Genomic DNA, 19,944 nt, shown 5'->3' with positions numbered 1-19,944 from the left:
ACTGATGACATAATAAACAAAGTTCGATAAATTAAAACAAAAACTATATTAATGTTTGTAGTGTTGAAGATGGTTGTTGGGAAGAAGTTGGTCCTTGATGGTGCTAGGTGCTTTTTTGAGGCAGCGCCTCTTAAAGATCCCTTCGATGGTGGAAAGGTCGGTACTCATGATGGAGTGGGCAGTGTCCATCACTTTTTGGGTTCAAGTTGCTAACCATGGCATGATGGAACCAGTCAATATTATCTCTACTGCACAGCTGTAGAAGTCAATGTAGCTGTGGATTTATAGTGAATCTCAGTGAGATGGGAACAATGAGATCAAAAAAAGGGAGAGAAGCGTCTGAAATGGTCCAAGTGAAATGTTGTGGAGGTTAGTAGTGAAAGTGATAACATTTACAAAGTTCTGCATGAGTGCAGAAAGCAGCACCAATGCAGTGGACAATGTAATGGAGAATTATACCAGAGAAGGTTTGAAACAAGGACAGTTCTGTGTGGCCAACAAAAAGACAGGCATAGTTGGGGTTCCAGCAGTATCCACAGTTACACCTTTGAATTGTAGGAAATGGAAGGAGTTACAAGGGGTTGTTCAAGGTGAAAACAAGTTCAGCCAGACAGATACCAATTCCAAAGACGTGTAGGTTTGTTGGTAAATTGGCTTGTTACAAGTGTAAATTGTCCCTAGTGTGTATTAATGTGCGGGGATCATTGGGCGGTGTGGACTTGGTGGGCCAAAGTGCCTGTTTCCGCACTGTATCTCTAAACTAAACTAAAAAAAAGATGAGAGGCTTGGTGTTGGGGAACTGGTTAGATCTTTGTTGCAGAAAGAATCAGGAGGTTTTAAGACCTTCCTGGTGAGAAATGAAGATTGGGCATTCAGAGTAAATATGAGGTGGTTGGAGTCAAAGAATTGGAAGTTGTTGAAATGATGGAGGGCATATGATTTCCCAGGTATAGGTTGGAAAAGACTCGTCAAGATACGAGCAAATAAATTCAGTGGGGTAACAGTAGGCGGAAACAATGGGCCTACTAGGATTGTCATGGCATTTTACCACAAATTTCACAAATATTACATTTTTAACCACTCGCCCTCCCGATCTCCACTCCAACCCATATCTGAACCTTTCATTAAGATTTAAAAGGAGACATGTTTTTATGGCTTTGCTAAAATTTGTTCAAGGCACTTGGAATGATACAGATGGTGTTTTATGTGGCAGATTATGACCAAGGGCATGCACTTCATTTGCCAAAGATAGCATCTAACTGGAAGCTTTATGATGGATGAAGGTAATGGTTGTGGAATTTGTATAAACACATATTTCATTTTCAGCTTTCATTCTACCAAGGGAACCTCATAATTTGCCAGCTTTAGCTAATGTTTCAAGCACATTTGATTTAGATCATTTTCTGATCAGTTCATACCAAATCCATTTAAGATGCCTGAACCACGAAAAGTGGCTTACTTTAGGAAACAAAGCCATTGTGGTTAATCCATCTCCTTATTCTTCATTAATCTTTATTTAATGAAAATGATTTTGTCCCTGATCTTCAAATAAAATGGAACTTGATTATAAACATCTAAACCATATGCCCTATTAAAAAGTTGTTGCATTTATTTCTATCAAAGAGCTCTTAAAACTCAAAAGCTCATAACAACACCACATCTATCTATCTGTGCATAGTTGTAACAATATTAGCACCCTCCTTCATAGAGATGGGGTTTATTTCACAAGAGTAGCCCTGGAGATATGCTGCTGATTATAACATTCCAATAAAAATACACTATTGTGAGCAAACAGACCAGAAAATGTTCAAGAACATGCAGCCTGAGGAAAGATGGTCTGAGAAGGAACAGGTAACCAAGCAGGGGAAAGGAGGCAGGCAGGTGCTTGGGGAAATCTCCAAGTGATCTCACCCCAAAACCTGTGATGGTAAATGGTGTGGGTGTCCAGCCAGAGCCAAGGACAGAACACTGGGGATGTCACAACTCCACGAGGGGGAAGAGCAAGAGTGCAATAGTGGGAAGGTAGTGGATGGTGGGGAGGGACAGACAGGCCCTTGTGCGGCCAAGGATGTGAACTCAGCCTGATCCCAGGGTCAACTTACTCACTGAGCTGTTGCCAAGCAGCTGAAGTCAGAGGTCGTGGTCCACATTGGTACTAATCACGTGAGTAAAGAGAAGAGAGTGGGCTGACCTTATTTAGTGTACGATCATGCGTGGCATGGAAAAAATGAACACTTACTGTCTTTCTCCCAAAATAGATGATTCTATAACTAGTGGGGTTAGGCTTAAAGTGTGAGGGAGGGATAGAATGTAGAACATAGAACAGTACTGCACAAGAACAGGCCCTTCAGCCCACAATGTCCGTGCTGAACATGATGCCAAGACGATCACCTACCTGCTCATAACCCATGTCCATTCCCTGCATATCCATAGGCCTAGTCAAAAGTATTTTTAATTCCAATAATGTATCTGTTCAACCACCACCCCCAGCAGCACATTCCAGGCACTCACTGCCCTTTGTGTATAAAATCTATTTAACAGGGGTACCTTTTTTTTTAACTCCGTGTAGCCTGTATCTGAAATAAATTCCAAAGGAAGTGATGAAAGTAGATACAATTATGGCTCTAAAGAGACATTTGGACAGATATATGGATAAGAAGAGTTTGAAGGAATGTGGGCCAAATGAAGACAATATGGGACATCCAGTGTACCAATGTGGTCAGCATGGACGCAGTGGGTGAAAGGGACCATCTCTATTCTTTATAACCAGGCAGGTTTCTAGAGCAGCAGGTCCATGGGTTTGAAAGACAGTCTGACTGTAACTTTCATATAATGGTTAGTAAGCTTGCAGATAGCACCAAGATTGCTGGGATCACAGATTGTGAGGAAGGCAATCAAAGTATACAATGGGTTATGGGTCAGCTACATATATAAGTGGAGACATCGCAGAGGGACTTTAATCCAACCAAGTGTGAGGTGTTGCACTTTCGAAGGTGGGGAATATATACAATTAATGGCAATACCCTTAATAGCATTGTTGTACGGAGGGATCTCAGGATCCAAGTCCATAACTCCCTGAAAATGGCAACATAAGTAGAGTGAATACTAAAGCAGGCATATGTAGGATGGACACAAAATGCTGGAGTAACTCAGCGGGACAGGCTTCATCTCTGGAGAGATGGAATGGGTGATGTTTTGGGTCGAGACCCTTCTTCAGACTGGTTAGGGATAAGGGAAATGAGTGATATGAACAATGATGTGGAGAGATAAAGAACAATGAATGAAAGATATGCAAAAAAGTAGCGATGATAAAGGAAACATGCCATTGTTAGGGTGAAGGGTTTGTAGGGTGAAAACGAGAAGCTAGTGCGTCTTGGGTGGGGGAGGGATAGAGAGAGAGAGGGAACGCCGGGGCTACCTGAAGTGAGATAAATCAATGTTCATACCTCTGGACTGTGAGCTGCCCTAGTGAAGGCATATGGAATATTTGCCTTTATTGTTTGGAACACTGAGTACAAGAGTGAGGAAGTTATAATGCAGCTTTATAGGACTTTGGTTAGGCCATATTTGGAATACTGTGTGCAGTTCAGGCTGTCCTTATACAGGAAGAATATGGAGTCTTTGGAAAGGATGCATAGGTTTACCAGAATTATGTCTGGATTAGGAGGGATTATGGGATATTAGCTACAGGGAGACATTGGAAAGACTTGGATTCTTTTTTCCTGTTTTTTTGCTGGAGTTGAGCAAAGAAATCAGAAAATATATTAAATTATGAGGGGCATTAATAAGCAGTCAAAAACTATTTCCTAGATGGAAATATCAAATACTAATGGGCATAGCTTTAAGGTGAGAGAGGGAAAGTTTAAAGGAGATGTGCTGGACAAGTTAAGAGTTTATAGTGGCATTTACGAGTTATTTTGGATTGACTTGGATAGGAAGGGTTTAGAAGGATAATGGCCAAATGCAAGAAAATGGAACTTGCTTAGATGAGGCATCTTGGCTGGCATGGACAATTTTGGCCGAAGGGGCTGTTTTTGTGCTGTATGACTCTAGCTCATTGACAGATGGATATGCAGGGAATGGAGGGATATGGATTATGTGCAGGCAGAAGAGATGGTCTTGGCATCATGTTCGGCACAGACATTTTTGGCCGAAGGGCCTGTACCTGTGCTATACTGTTCTATACAAAAACAGAAAATGCTGGAAACATTCAGCGGGTCAGGTGTCATCTGTGGAAAGGGAAACAGCTCAAATTTCAGCTCCAGGACCATTCTTCAGAATTAACAAAGAGAAAATAAGTTAGTTTTAGGTAGCAGCAAAGAAATGTGGGAGGGATGGGTGGATAAAGAGAATCTTTCTCATGGGTCAAGACCAGAGGCAGTTAAGCAACAGATAAAATCAGATTAAGCTTTCTTAATGTGATCCTAATGGAAACACTGTGGGATGTGCCCAGCAGGTCAGACTGGATAATAAGGAAAGGAACAAATCCAGAATTGAAAGCAGCACATTGGTGGGACGGTAATCATCCACAAAGGTGATCACTTTCAGACATAAATGGTCTGGAGCACTTTTAAAATGACCTTGTGTCAATCTCCACAATAGATTTTTGTGTGAAATGCTTAAACAGCAGCAAAAGGCCAGCTGCAACCAATTCAAATGCCAATAAAGTCATATTTTGTATTTCCCAGAATTTGTATTTCTCGCTTTCCAAATTAAAGAGACCTAATGTTTTGCACAGATTTCAATTACTTTAATGCGTGTTCCCGAAAAGAAATAAAAATAATTATTGCAGTGTTATTAAATATTAGCAAAGCCAGAGAGGCAACAAGCCATCATGGATCCTGTGGGGCAGGCCGAGCTGATGAAAAATGTAATTAAATAGACCCCAATGGGACTGAAAAATTAATAAACCAGAATAGTTTTAATACACTTTGCAATGCACTTTTGAAACATTAGATTCAGCGGATTCAGTCTTTGCACCCACATTAAGATTCTGTTCCAATGCACAGGAATCTGTGGGTGAGAAACAGAGCGATGAGTACATTTTCCTCCACATTAAACAGACTATAATGGAATGGAATGTGTATGAAAAAACTCCTCCAAGGACCAATTAAATTACACGGACAGAATGGGACAAAACATGTTTCAAAAGACTTCACACAATTCTGGAAAATAGGTCTGGAAAGCTTCAGGTCAAATCCCAGAAGTAACACACCCAAGTGATAAATATGCAACATTTATGAGACAAGAAACAGCTACACTTAGAGAGACAATTCAGAGGGAACCAAAGCAATAGAATAATACTGTACACTCATCTTTTCAACTTTTCAAAAGGAAATGCATGCCATATGCAAAATTATACAAACCTCTCAGTCACAGCTTGCATAAACTCGTCCACAAGATCATCATATGCTTGGCCTCTCATTCTTTTGTGTCTTAATCCAATGTAGAGAGGATCTTTCAGCAATTCCTGCCAGAGGACAGAGAAAAAGTTTTAGTTTCAAATCAAAAGATTTTCAAAAAAACACAACAGGCCATTTTTTTTTCTGTTAAAGAACACATTTATTGTTCAGGCATCACTGAACAAATAGAAAATATACATTTCTTTGAGTACCAGCACAGGCACTGACCTCTCTGCCATTGAAATGACCGATAGGAGGTGCTGCCTCAAAGCAGCAGCCAATATCATCAAAGATCCACACCACCCTGGCCATGGTGCCTCTTTAGTCCTACATCAGGAATGTGGTACTGGAGTCTGAAAACAGTGGTAGCTTCATCCCAACAAAACATCAGGCTCTGAACACTACAAAACATTAACTAACCATGGACTGTCTTTGGATTTTTTTTGTACTATTACTGTTTTTGATTTTGTATTTTGTGCTTATTATATATTAGCCATTGTATTTTGCCATGTTCTGTTGCCCTGTTATTTCATTGTTCCTTATCGGTACATATGACAATTAAACATTCTTGTCTCTTAGGTAGACAATCTTGACCCTCAGGTCTCTTTGAAGGCATGACTGATAAGGAATTGAGGCATTAATTCTGAATGTTCAGACACTCACAAAGTGCCATGGGCTTTTCAAATGATTTTCAATTAGACAGTAAATCCAAATTTAAAAAAAGTTCAGGTGTTGGAAATCAGAAATATTAACAGAAATGTCAAGCAGCGCATAGAAAGATAAATTAATATTTAAGGTCAGAACTAAAGGATTGTTAAACTCCAAAACACATACTAAACTATGGACTGTCAGAATTGAACACTATTGAACACAAAGGACCTACAATGCTACAACTTTCTGCAGTTGCAGCCTGAGCTGTTGACTGTTTTCAGCACTTTCAGATTTTATTTATAATGTCACACCATTTTCTACAGCATTGCAGAGATTAGCAGCTTATTTCAGAGACCAATGAAGCCCTGGGACAAAGACTACTGTATTTCCTTCACATAATATTCTTGAGAAATCAAAATATCTTCAAAGCGAATTTTCTCCATAACCTGGGGCCCGCAGCATTTCAATCTTAAAAATCAAATGTGCCATTCAACAGGTCATGCCCCAACAAAGAAGACCACAGGAGGAACTCAATGGGTTGAGCAGCCTCTATGCAGGCATAGGGATAATGAACATTTTGTCGAGACAGCACATCAGGACTGTTTTTGTTCCGTATTCCAGCAATTGCAGTCTCATGGCTCCAGGTCCCTGCTCAGCCTGTGTTTCCTCTCACACACTTCACTTAATTCCTGCAATGTTCCTTCCTACCTTTTAAACTTACCTAGCTTCCCACTAAATGCATCCATCTTATTGGCCTCAACTCTTCCACATTGAAGTCCTACATTCTCACCAGAGTAATGAATAAAATATCCATATAACGCTTCCCTTCAAAGTACCATGTTACCCAGCAACTGGAAAGCAGCTAAATTTGGATCCAACAATTTTTGACATTGCAAATCTGAGGCAGTCTTGTGCTTTAAATAAATTATTTCAACCTGATTTTCCATAACTGCAAAGTTTATCAAAGCAGGCAATCATATTGCTAGAGAAATGACAGGAGACAATGCGCATGAACTCAATGGTAAGAGAATCCGAAATATTATCAGCTAACTCAAGTGAAAACTAGTTGAGGTACTTCTGTGTTTCCTATGCATTTTTAATTTTGGTTTAAACTAAAACTTCAGTCATTAGATGTAGCATTCGGTTTGAAAGCATTGTGGAACTAGCAGGTTGACAACTTCTTCAAATAAATTCAGTCAGCAACAGCCAGTATGACACATAGGCCAAAGTTAACCCTCCCTTCTGAAATCAGATGGTTGGGAGTTTCCAATTCTACTGTTGGGCATAAACATGTAATTTAGGCCAATCTGGCCATGTTAATAGACCTGAGGTTTCCCCCTCTTTCACCTTTCACAGAGAGCGGTCACGATGGCGCAGCAGTAGAGTTGCTGCCTTACAGCAAATGTAGTACATTTGTACGTTCTCCCCGTGACCTGCTTGGGTTTTCTCCGAGATCTTCGGTTTCCTCCCACACTTCAAAGACGTACAGGTTTGTAGGCAAATTGGCTTGGTAAAAATGTAAAAATTGGCCCTAGTGGGTGTAGGGTAGCGTTAGTGTGCGGGGATCGCTGGTCGGCGCGGACCAGCGATGGGCCTATTTCCGCCCTGTATCTCTAAACGCTTCTGTAAGAAAGCTGAAGCACAATGCAACATTTCTTCAGTTCTGGAACTTGTAATCATAGATTGGAGATAAGGTCTATAATGGAGATATAGTCTATAAGGTCTGATGTTGTACCACCAAGTTAAAAAGAAACTGGATGAGAGGCCGTATTGCAATTTTGTACATTAATCTCAGCATTTAGAATTACCATTCAATTGACTCAGTTTCCGAATTACGCATACAGAGTTGAACAATTTGCTGATTCAAACAACTGTTAACCATAATCCAGTGCAAAATGTTGTACTTTAGGCATGCTTTAACCCAAAGACAAAGATTAGAAAGAAAAACTGTCATCCCACTGAAGAGGATAATAGATTACATTTCCTAAACTTTGAAATGGCATTGTCCCAGAGTGTAAATCAATGACTATCATTCTCATCCAAAATGAAAGATTGAAAGAAATATCCCCAGTAACAGTGGAATCAAATCAGTGACTCACATCAATACTCAAAAAGCAAGAGGCTACTCAACAACTTAATCACAAGGGAATCACTGGTTGTCAATTTACACAGGTCCATAATTTTGTCATTTAGTACAAATTCAACAAAGTTGATCCTCATTTCCTAACAAGTCCCAGGGTACATTTATAAATCAGTCTCATCCATCTAATCCCGACAAAACATCTGCAATAAATAGGTTCACTGGAGAATTTGGATTAGTTCTGCTCAAATCTACAAGGTGAAAGGCAAAGTGTTCCAACACCGAATACCTGCTTTAATCTTTTGGAATACCATTAATTTGTGGAATGTCATCTGCTGCTGTCAAGCGAACACTTGTGAACTAATGTACTAAACAAGTCATTTACTTTTAAAGGATAATTGCCCTTCACAGCACAGCTGAATAAAGGGTAAGACAACATATTTTGTTACAAGGGAGGGGAAAAAAACATTATAATAGACAAGAACCAGACTCTCAGGCTACTTAAGAAAAATATCTCCATAGGCAATTTGCTTTCATTCTTTGAGAGTCTTAATGTAAAGATCCTGAACAACTGCAGAAATGAAGGCTTTTCTAATCCTCCTGTTCAGAACAAGAGGGAAAATTATACCTTCAGTTCTTCAAATCTGATTCTGGCAATTGAATGTTGTTCCCAAATGTTTTAAAAGAAAACGTAATCCTAACCTATCAGATAGAAAAGATAACACACTCAAGCAACCGGTTTTCCAGTTGAATTGGAATCATTGGAAAGATTTTCGTCTCACATAATAGTTAAGGGTTTTTTTTTAATGTTTACCATTCCATCATAAAACCAGCAATTAAATCAGCAGAATAATCTTAACTTGGCAAATGCCAGTAATTTGATGAACATGGTAAACGGTGTAAAATTACTGTGAAGTGAATTAATAAGACAAAGAAGAAATGGACTATTAAAAGAACAACCAATTAAAAATAAAAACATGAAAAGGGTAAGGCAGTTAACAAGAAGACAATACAGGCATAGATAGGCCACTTAAGTAGAAGAGAGTTTATGGAGGATGTATCGTGGATTTTTCAATAGTCTGATTTGCCCAGATAGCATGCAACACAAAGCTTTTCACTGTATTCAATGATTCACTGAATGATCTTCCTACACGTTACAATAATAAACCAATACCAATATTAAACAGAGGACATTGATGTGGTGGCTGCATAAATGTAAAGAGGAGGCCCCAGACAGGTTGGCAGCACATAAAGCAGATAATTTACCTGCCTGAATGGGATCCTTTTTAAATTGCTGAAGGAAATAAACACAGAAATTGTTAGAACGTTAGTCACAATTTATCCAATCTTCTCGGAATAAAGTGACAATGACAATGGACTGCAAATGATTTGCTATTATTAAAGGGCAGGGAGGGAACAGAATATATTTGGCCATTACAGATAAGTCTGTTCAATGGCAGTGGGTAAACTTTTAAATAATAATCAAAAAGAAAATTAGTAGACACTCAGATAACCAAAGTAAATATGTACAGAGTACGTATGTTCTCCCCGTGACCTGCCTGCGTTTTCTCTGAGATCTCCGGTTTCCTCCCACACTCCAAAGACATACAAGTTTGTTGGTTAATTGGCTTGGTATAATTGTAAATTGTCCATAGTGCGGGTAGGATAGTGTAAGTGCGCAGGGATCGCTGGTTGGTGTAGACTCTGTGTGCCGAATGGCCTGTTTCCATGCTGTATCTCTAAACTAATATGGGACTCCGGGTCAAATTTAGTTCCATTACGTTTCTGCATACCCAAAATATTTTGCCACCTTGAAGGCTTTTTAAAAATAAAAATTGATGGTTATAAAGGCAAAAAGTTAAAAACTCCTAAGTGTATTGAATATATAAAATTGGTTCAACCCTTATACCAAGCTCTAACTCCTTACATACAAACATGCAATTTGTGAATTTCTACGAAACAATATACACTGAGATAACATCTCACCCTTTGGCTTTAATGTTCTAAAATGCATTAAAAAAATTGCATTTTTCTTCCCATGTAACCCATTAGGGGTGACTATTAAAGTTAATTTGTTGAGTACATTCCATTTCTTTCTTAGGCTGTCTATCAGGATCAGATGCTTCCAATCTTATTGTGTGGGATTTTAAGTGGCTGATGATGTGAATGTGAGAGCTACAGAGGTCATAAGGTCATAAATGATAGGAGTAGAATTAGGCCATTCGGCCCATCAAGTCTACTCCGCCATTCAATCATGGCTGATCTATCTCTCCTAACCCCATTCTCCTGCCTTCTCCCCATTAGCTCTGACATCAATACTAATCAAGAATCAAGTGCAAGTTCAAGTGAGTTTATTCTCATGTGTCCCTGTTAGGACAATGAAATTCTTGCTTTGCTTCAGCAACACAGAACATAGTAGGCATTTACTACAAAACAGATCAGAGTGTCCATATACCATAATATAAATATATACACACATGAATAAATAAACTGAAAACGTGCAAATAACTGATACTAGGTTATTAATAATCAGAGTTTTGACCAAGACGGGTTTAATAGCCTGATGGCTGTGGGGAAGTAGCTATTCCTGAACGTGGTTGTTGCAGTCTTCAGGCTCCTGTACCTTCTACCTGAAGGTAGCAGGGAGATGAGTGTGTGGCCAGGATGGTGTGGGTCTTTCATGATACTGCCAGCCTTTTTGAGGCAGCGACTGCGATAAATCCCCTCGAGGGAAGGAAGATCAGAGCCGATGATGGACTGGGCAGTGTTTACTACTTTTACTATTATCTCTGCCTTAAAAATATCCACTGACTTGGCCTCCACAGACTTCTGTGGCAAAGAATTTCACAGATTCACCAACCTCTGACCAAAGAAATTTCTCCTCATCTCCTTCCTAAAAGAACATCCTTTAATTCTCAGGCTATGACTTCTAGTCCAAGACTATCACATGGCTGACATGTAGGCAGATAGTTTGTGAGGTGGTCTACCCCGTCCGCTGTCCATGTTGAGTCTCCATGTGCATGGGCTCAATACCATTCCAAATGGTTCCAAAGCCCAGCGATCCTTGAAGTGTAACTAGAGCCTCAATGCTGGGAATGCCAACGTTACTTTTCCAATAAGTGTGGAGGATTTTGCAAAAATGTGGTATTTCCCATTGCCTTGATTGCTTTTTGTAAATAGCCTGGGTCTCAGAAGCATATATGAAGTCATGATCACGAAGGGAACAAGTGGGGTAAATGCACAGCATCTATTGCCCAGAGTAGGGGAATCAAGAACCAGAGGATATAGGTTTAAGGTGAGAGGGGAAAGATTTAATAGGAATCTGAGGGGCATTTTTTTACATGAAGGGCGGTAGATATATGGAATGAGCTGCCAGGAGAGGCGGTTGAGGCAGATACTAATCACAATGTTTAAAAAAATGTTTGGATGGGTTCGTTGAAAGGATAGGTTTAGAAGGATATGTGTCAAACGCAGGCAGGTGGGACGTATAGATCATTTGTTGGCATGGGCAAGTTGGGCCGAAGGGCCTGCTACCATGCTGTATGAATCTGTATTAGTCCAACCTATAATAGTTTGAACAGAGCTAAGCTGTCAAACTTTTCACCAGGAGATGGTTTAAATTACGAGGATCCACAAAATCTCTCTTTCAAGGTGGAAATTGGAAACATAACCCCATGTTGCAGTGACTAACCTCAAACATATCTTCACACCAATTAATGTATCAGGCACATCCTGAGCTTGTAAAAGGTGGTAATCAAATGCACCATCTTTGTCCTTATCTTCACAAACAAAACGAGCTGAGGCTCTATAAGGCGCTGGTCAGGCCACATTTGGAGTATTGTGAGCACTTCTGTTCACCATAGCTGAGGAAGGATGTGCTGGCTCTGGAGAGGGTCCAGAGGAGGTTTACAAGAATGATCCCAGGAATGAATGGGTTAACATATGATGAGCGTTTGTCGGCACTGGCCCCTACTCGGTGGAGTTTAGAAGGATGAGGGATATCTCATTGAAACCTAACGAATAGTGAAAGGCTTGGATAGAGTGGTTGTGGAGAGAATGGTTCCACTAGTGATAAAGTCTAGGACCAGAGGTCATAGCCTCAGAATTAAAGGACGTTCCTTTAGGAAGGAGGTGAGAAGGAATGACTTTAGTCAGAGGGTGGTGAATCTGTGGAATTCTTTGCCACAGAAGGCTATGAAAGCCGTCAATAGATATTTTTAAGGCAGAGATAGATAGATTCTTGATTTGTATGGGTGTCTGGGGTTATGGGGAGAAGGCAGGAGAATGGAGTTAAGAGTGTGAGATAGATCAGCCTTGATTGAATGGTGGAGTAGACTTGATGCGCCGAATGGCCTAATTCTGTTTCTATCACATGACATTATGACCTTATGAACACTGGACCTTACCACAAACATCACCAGTTTCATGCTTTGAATAAGCATGTAAGACACCTATACCATCTTCAAGAACAAAACATTACACAAAAACTACTGTCAAAACTGTTGTTGAAGTTCTTTCCCCATCACAAAGCTTCACAGTATGGAAAATGCAGCCATAATTAATTTTATACCAATTTAGTTAAAATACACTTAAGTGCAGAACTGCATAAAAAAAATATTCAAACCAATATTTAAACAGATTTTAATTCTGTGACTCATGGTCTTTAAGAGGGAACAAATGGTCTTTCCCACAAATTCCATGAAATTCCACCCACACCACTTGTTCATTATTTGCGTCCAACTTGGCAAAGTATTTTGAATGACCGGCCATTGAGCAATTCATTTTGTTAAACATCTTCACATACTGAACTCAAATCTGCTGCTGTGCTTATTCTTGCTGTCATTACAATAGTTTTTTTTTAATTAACAAGAGATTTTCCGGAAAATTTTACTTTACCACCATTCTTTCATTTACTTTACAGTAATGAATTCCCAAGGCAATGTCATCTCAGCAGATATTGGCCTGGCCAATGTTTTTCTCCCTCCATCTATCTTGTAATGATTCATGTGCATCTTTCATAAAGTGAAATGCAACAATTTGCATACTTTTCCTAATATTCAGAAAAACATTCGGGTGGAGGAAGTAAAATCAAATGTTAGTAAGTTCACAACTTAACAGGCAGCTTTTGTTCTGTGCGAGGAACATAATACAGTTGAATGACATACATCAGTAGGGCAAACTGATCCATTATTATACCCAATGTATATTATAAAGGTCAGTGTGTGTGGGCATGAACACATTTATGACATTCCAGAATGGATTCAAAGCTCCACATATTTTATTGTTGCACATGACATTATTCTCTGAGAAACAAAAATCAAAGTATTAAAGTACTCAATGCGTTAATGGGCTGAATCAGCGGAGATTTAAAGTAGAAGATATTTTTTTCCAAAGATTAGGGAATTGTAGGCTATGGGGAATGGCTTAGACATGAAGATAAAGCCTGGAGCATATGATCATCCACATATTGAAAGATGGGGCAAGTTTGAATCTGCCAGTGTCTTGTTCCTGCTCCTATTTTCTTATGTTTGTACCTTAAGTAGGATTCAACCTGGCAGCCGGGGCACAGCCAACAAGTCCAGGTTACTGCACTTGCCGAGACCAAACAACTGACCTCCGTCCCTGGCAATAAAGGCAATGCCACATTACAAGAAGTCAATAGTGACTCGAGATCATCCTCAACACTGACGAGTCTGTGTTAAATACCAACGTTTCACTCTTCAGTGTGTAGGAAGGAACTGCAGGTGCTGGTTTACACTGAAGATAGACACAAAATGCTGGAGTAACTCAGCGGGATCGGCAGCACCCCTGGAGAGAAGGAATGAGTGACTTTTCGGGAAATCGACCCAAAACGCCACCCATTCCTTCCCTCCAGAGATGCTGCCTGTCCCGCTGTGTTTTACTTTTCAGTGCCTGATATCATCAATTCTGTTTCATGTCACATGTTATTTTGCTTCATGAAACAAAGAACCAAATCTGATGCAGGAATTCCTGCCTATTCGTGGATGCTTCTCTATAAATCATACCTCATCTCTATAAATTTAAACTTAGTTAAATCTTGATCAAACATCAACCCTATGCTTGCTGACCTGCACTGCCTCCTGGCTAAGTAGCACCTATATTAAAATCCTTCTTTAGCTTTCAAACCCTTTCATTACCTTGTGCTTGCCAAATTGCAATAACCTCCTCCAGTGCTGCAAATCCTCAACATCTGTGCTCCTCCAATTTTGACATCTTGTACATTCCTGATTTGAATCAGCCCACAATTAACTGCATGCCTTCTGCTGCTACTTTCTCTAGTCATTTGCCCAAATATCTTCTGCAGTTAAAATATTGAGATTTATAAAAATATGTTTTGGGCACTATAGAAATACCAATTAATGTTGGTGACAAGTTATACAGATAACCCTCATTTATAACCTTTATTTTTAAGGTAAGGAGGGAAAGATTTATTAGAAAGGGTGGGGGGGTTATGGAACAAGCTGCCGGAGGAGATAGTTGCGGCAGATTCTATCGCAACTTTTAAGAAACATTTGGAAAGGCACATGGATAGGATAGGTTCAGAGTGATATGGCCAAACGCAGCCAGGTGGGCCTAGTATAGATGTTGGTCGATTTGGGCAAGTTTGGCTGAAGGGTCTGTTTCTACACTATATGATTCCATAACATACCTTGTTAGGGGAGGGGAATGGTGTCTGTTTTTGCTGATTGTCCGCTATAACAGAGTAAGGGGTTTGCTCCAACCACCTAGAGGTCACTTCATGAAACAACGAGTTGTTTTCAAATACAAATTTATTTTTGAAAGGCTAAAAATGTATTATTTGTACAAAGCTACTATAAAAATACTAAAGACAGTTTGTTACATTGCTTAAGAGTATCATTGCACAAGTGTTGATCAATGCAATTGCTTGTCAATTTCAATGACCTCCCACAATGTAGCCAGTCGCCCATGTTCTTAAAGAAACAGTGGTGTCTGATCACAGTGGTAGCTCTCCTTCCGCTATAACCAAAATCTGTTATAAAGAGATCTGTAATAATGAGAGTAGACTATATCACGATCATTTGTAAACTGTTATACACATTTATGAATAGTCCAACCAGAAACTAATGCTGAACAGTTATCCAGCAGGTCTGAACGAAAGGAAAGACCAACCTTGTCAAAAGCAATTAAAACAAAAACAGAGTCTTGACGCAAATACTTTCCTTACGCTTTGAAATTATAATATCATTCGCAAATTACTTCAAAAGGAAAACTAAATAAAGAAATGGATTCATGGAAACTTTTCTGCTTAATACTTCTCATGTCAACAACGTCTTTATTTTGTTTTAAATGGGTCCGGGCACAAAAATAGCTAGCAATGGCCATATGTTTCCCAAAACTTGTCTCGGGTTTGTTAATGGAATAGACAATAAAGCTCAAGGCTTGCAAATATGCTACATGGTGTTCATTCATTATTTCGCTTTCCTTAAAATGAAGGAAGCCTTAAATCCATTTTCACTTAAAAAGCTATTTTTTTCAGATTTAAAGTACAGAGATAAACCCATTTTATGCCATTCCTTGGCAGATTAGTAAAAGCCCTGGCTATAAACTAGAGTTTAATTCAGGCATTTCACTGCAGATAGGTCTGTGGATCAACAAAAGGGATTAACATTAAAAAAAAAACCTTTAAACCACAGGACGGAAAAGTTGATGCGGGCGCCATGTAGAGTTAGCTGATCTTGTAGAACTGTTAGTCGTGAATCATAGTCAATTTAGTCTGAAGGAATATCTCTGTCTCCCCCACTCATTTGCCATCCATCGGCTGCAGTTTATAGGGTTCAACTATAGGTCGTTATTCATGGGAACAGAATCTGATAGAATTACGATGGCAGTGGTTGAACTTATTCTCGGGCAACTAAACTCACACGTTAAGAATGGTCATTTGGTTAAAGAATGCACGAGCCGGGCAATTGATCACTCAACTGAACCATAACTCTCCATAAGACAAATATTTCTAAATAGTCGAAAGAATTCTGCACTCAAAAAGTGTAATATTCGCCAATTCCTTTCCATGTGCTTTGTTTGTAAGGGAGGGTGAAAACAGTCCAAAACTTATGGCACGTCTGAATTTAGTGTCAAAAAATACACAGTGGAACAATTGGTAGAGCTGCTGCCTCAAAGCACCAGAGATCCATGTTCGATCCTGACCTAGGCTGCTGCCTGTATGGAGTTTACATGTGCTCCCTGAGACTGCATTGGATTCCTCCCACCAGGTGCACTGGTTTCCTCCCACCTCCCAAAGACTTGCGGATTTGTACATTAATTGGCCTCTGTAAATTGCCCCTTAGTGTGCAAAGTGACATAACACCGAACTAGTGTGAACGGGTGATCAATGGTCGACGCAGACTCAATGGGCCAAAGGGACCTGTTTCCATGCTGTATCTCTAAACTAAACAAAACAATGAGTCTCAGTTGCAGATTGAACACAAGGAAATGGGACTAACAATAGAGTTCAAAGAATTAGGGAAGGTTTAGATCAGATCACAGAGGAAGATCCACCAGAGGGAAGTGATGCACGTTGAATCTTTTGCTAAATTCAAGGTAAAGCCAGCTCAGGTTTCACCTACTGATTTAATGAATTGGGAAAATACCACAGTGGCTCCATGCCATTCACCATTCTCTCTATCCAATGCTCCTCTTGGTACTGTAAATTGTATCCCAGAATTGGAAGAGGAAAATTATCCCAAAATATTTAAAATGTAATCATCATCCCAAAGTAATCGTCCATATACTGTACATTATTGGAAGACAACTGACTTCATGGCTGTATTACAATGGTAATCCATGAGGGCTACATTTACATTGACACAAATCAAAACTTCTGATGAAAGATCAAAGTGAACATTTGTCTCTTTGCAGATGCTGCCTGACCTGCTAAGCATTTCAGTAATTGCATTCTAAACTATCAATAGATTTCTGGATATCAATAGCATTGATTTTGGAGCAGGCTCAAGGGGCTGAATGGACTACCCCTGCAATTATTTCATATGTTTTGGCAAAATAATAAAGAATAAATCTCATTATCTGCTCTGCCATTATAAATCTATCACCAAATGTTATTCAGATCTAATTGTACTGGAGCAAGAACTAGAGCTATAAGGAACCCAGTCACAATGCTTACACGGAGGAAAACCTATTGAAGGAAAATACTTTATGGATATTTAAAAGCATATACATCTTGACATCAAATGTACAACCTGGGTCACATTGAAGAAAAGATAGAAATGACATGACACTGAAGATATCTCATTATTTTCACACCATTCAGAAATTGTATGAGAAAGCAAGAGCTCTTCAAAAAAATTAGTCCTGATTCTGGACCTAAATTATACATTTCATTTCTTTAGCCGATTCAGTGGCAGTGTTAAATACACCAAAGTTTCAATATACAATAACTTTCTTACTTTCGCTCCACTCTAAACGTTAAGTGCTCTATTCACCATTGTAACAGTTTGATTGCTTTCAAGAAGAGACATGTAGAGCTCATCTAAAGGCTATTTATCACCAAATCTCATTGAACAATCTCCAGACCCCATCCTTTATACTGGTGCAAATGGTGTGTTGCAATAGCTTTGGTCGAGTTGGTCATTTAACATAATTTCTAGCGGGAGCTAATGAATCACCATCAATCTTACTGACTTTTCCCTCCAGAGATCCACTGATAAAGGCCAATCTTTTTGACATCACTCTCGCTACCTTTTGTAAACAGTATAAAGACCGTACGCACAAGGCATTAATTTGCATTCATCAACTGGCCTTAATTCCTCCAGTAGTAAGTTTTCCAGAACCAGGGGCCACAGTTTAAGAATAAGGAGTAAGCCATTTAGAATGGAGACAAGGAAACACTTTTTTTCACAGAGAGTGGTGAGTCTGTGGAATTCTCTGCCTCAGAGGGCGGCGGAGGCAGGTTCTCTGGATGCTTTCAAAAGAGAGCTAGATTATATTATATGTTGAGAGCTAGGGGCTCTTAAAAATAGCAGAGTCAGGGGATATGGGGAGAAGGCAGGATCGGGGTGCTGATTGAGGTGATCAGCCATGATCACATTGAATGGCGGTGCTGATTCAAAGGGCCGAATGGCCTACTCCTGCACCTATTGTCTATTGAGTAAATACATTTGACAAATCAAAGAGGGGTTGCAAACTTGGCCACGGTTTGGATTAAGAAGCGAAATAGATTTTGAACAGAGCAGACGGCAGTTTACACAGATGTTTGTGCCCAAAACATTTATAACATTTACCCAACTTCATTCAAAGCCTGTGAAAAATTCTCAACATATACTATTTTTCAACAGTGCATCATAGAACAAAAAAAAAGCAGAGGAAAAATTACAATTCGCTTGTACATAGACTATGTTCCTTTTGTGCAATCCTCAGGTCAGAGAGTTCAGATGAGGGGAACCACATTTTATACAGCTTTGTGTGGTGCTAACTATGCATTTATGATTTACATCAATTGTTTTGCAAAGCCTTTGGCATGACCACTTCACAAGGGTTCTAAAGGTTACAAGGGGTTTATGAGGCTTTAATAAACGTGGTAATTTAAGTTATAAAAGAGGGAAAAGCCAACATGCATGACAGTGCCAGAGATTTCAGTCCCGCCCATTCCCCTGACATCAGTCTGAAGAAGGGTCTCGACCCAACACGTCACCCATTCCTTTTTTCCAGAGATGCTGCCTGACCCACTGATTTACTCCAACATTTTGTGTTTACCTTGAATGTAAACCAGCATCTGCAGTTCTTTCCTACACACAGTGCCAGAGACCCGGGTTCGATCCTAACCTAGGGTGCTGTCCAGGTGGAGTTTATATGTTCTCCCTGTGACCACATGGGTTTCCTCCAACATCCCAAAGACATGCAGGTTTGTAAGTTAATTGACCTCTTTAAATTGCCCCTAGTGCGTAGGGAGTGGAAGCAAAGTGGGATAATAAAGTGTGAATGGGTGAATTCTGGTTGGCATGGGTTTATTGGCCAATAGGCCCTTTTCCATACTGTATCTAGTTTTAGATCGAGGTTTATTATTGTCATGTGCAGTGAAAAGGTTTGATCTGATTGCTGTCCAAACAGATCAGATAATACTATAGATAAATACAATCAAGTTAAACTCAACCTCTGGCGGCGGTGACCTGAGTCCGGGGTTCGGCCACGGGCCAGCGGCTGCGTCAGCAGGACTGGTGGACGGAAGCTTCGACCACCCCGGGCCGCGGTGATTGAGCCACTTGGTGCATGTGACAATAAATGTCCTTTGTCCTTTTTGTCATTTGTCCACTTCAACTACTGTATTTTCCAACTTGTTGAGGAAAGGAAGATTATTTCTCTTTTTTTTAAACTCATTTTAGCACCTATTACATGCACGTAAAATATATTTTGTCTCTCTGTAATATAATCTATAGTGAAAAAAATGTTCCACATCTCTGTCCATGATATAATTGACGAATTAATCTAAAGCATGATGCAGAAAAGAAGCACAAGAATGTTGCTTGGATTAGCGCATTGAGTTATCAGCAGATTTTGGATAGTCCGAGTCTTCTTTTCACTGGACCAAAGGAGGCTGAGTGGTGACATGATGGAGGTAGATACAATTATTGGTAGCATGGATAAGGTAGATAACCAGTGTCTATTTCCCATGTCTAAATTGACAGGGTCGAGGCTGAATATGAGAGGGAGGCGCTTTAGAGGAAATTTGAAGGGTAAATGTTTAGCAGAGTAGCTGCTATCTGGAATATGCTACCTGCAGTGTTGGTGGAGGTAGGAACAATAACAATATTTGAGGAT

The 19,944-nt window shown here is 39.7% G+C and overlaps 1 protein-coding gene across 1 annotated transcript in view; it reads right to left on the bottom strand.

Moving 5' to 3' along the window:
* me1 (malic enzyme 1, NADP(+)-dependent, cytosolic) overlaps positions 1–19,944 on the bottom strand; it is a 354,758-nt gene that overhangs the window by 152,188 nt on the left and 182,626 nt on the right. The window contains exon 6 of the mRNA XM_055635901.1: positions 5,367–5,470. Coding sequence (XP_055491876.1) covers positions 5,367–5,470 — 104 coding nt within the window. The remainder of the gene's footprint in view (positions 1–5,366; positions 5,471–19,944) is intronic.

The sequence above is a fragment of the Leucoraja erinacea genome, chromosome 5 (assembly GCF_028641065.1).
Source record: "Leucoraja erinacea ecotype New England chromosome 5, Leri_hhj_1, whole genome shotgun sequence".
NCBI lineage: Eukaryota > Metazoa > Chordata > Chondrichthyes > Rajiformes > Rajidae > Leucoraja > Leucoraja erinaceus.
Note: the sequence above shows the minus strand (reverse complement) of the source record. Positions and strands in the feature narration are given on the sequence as shown.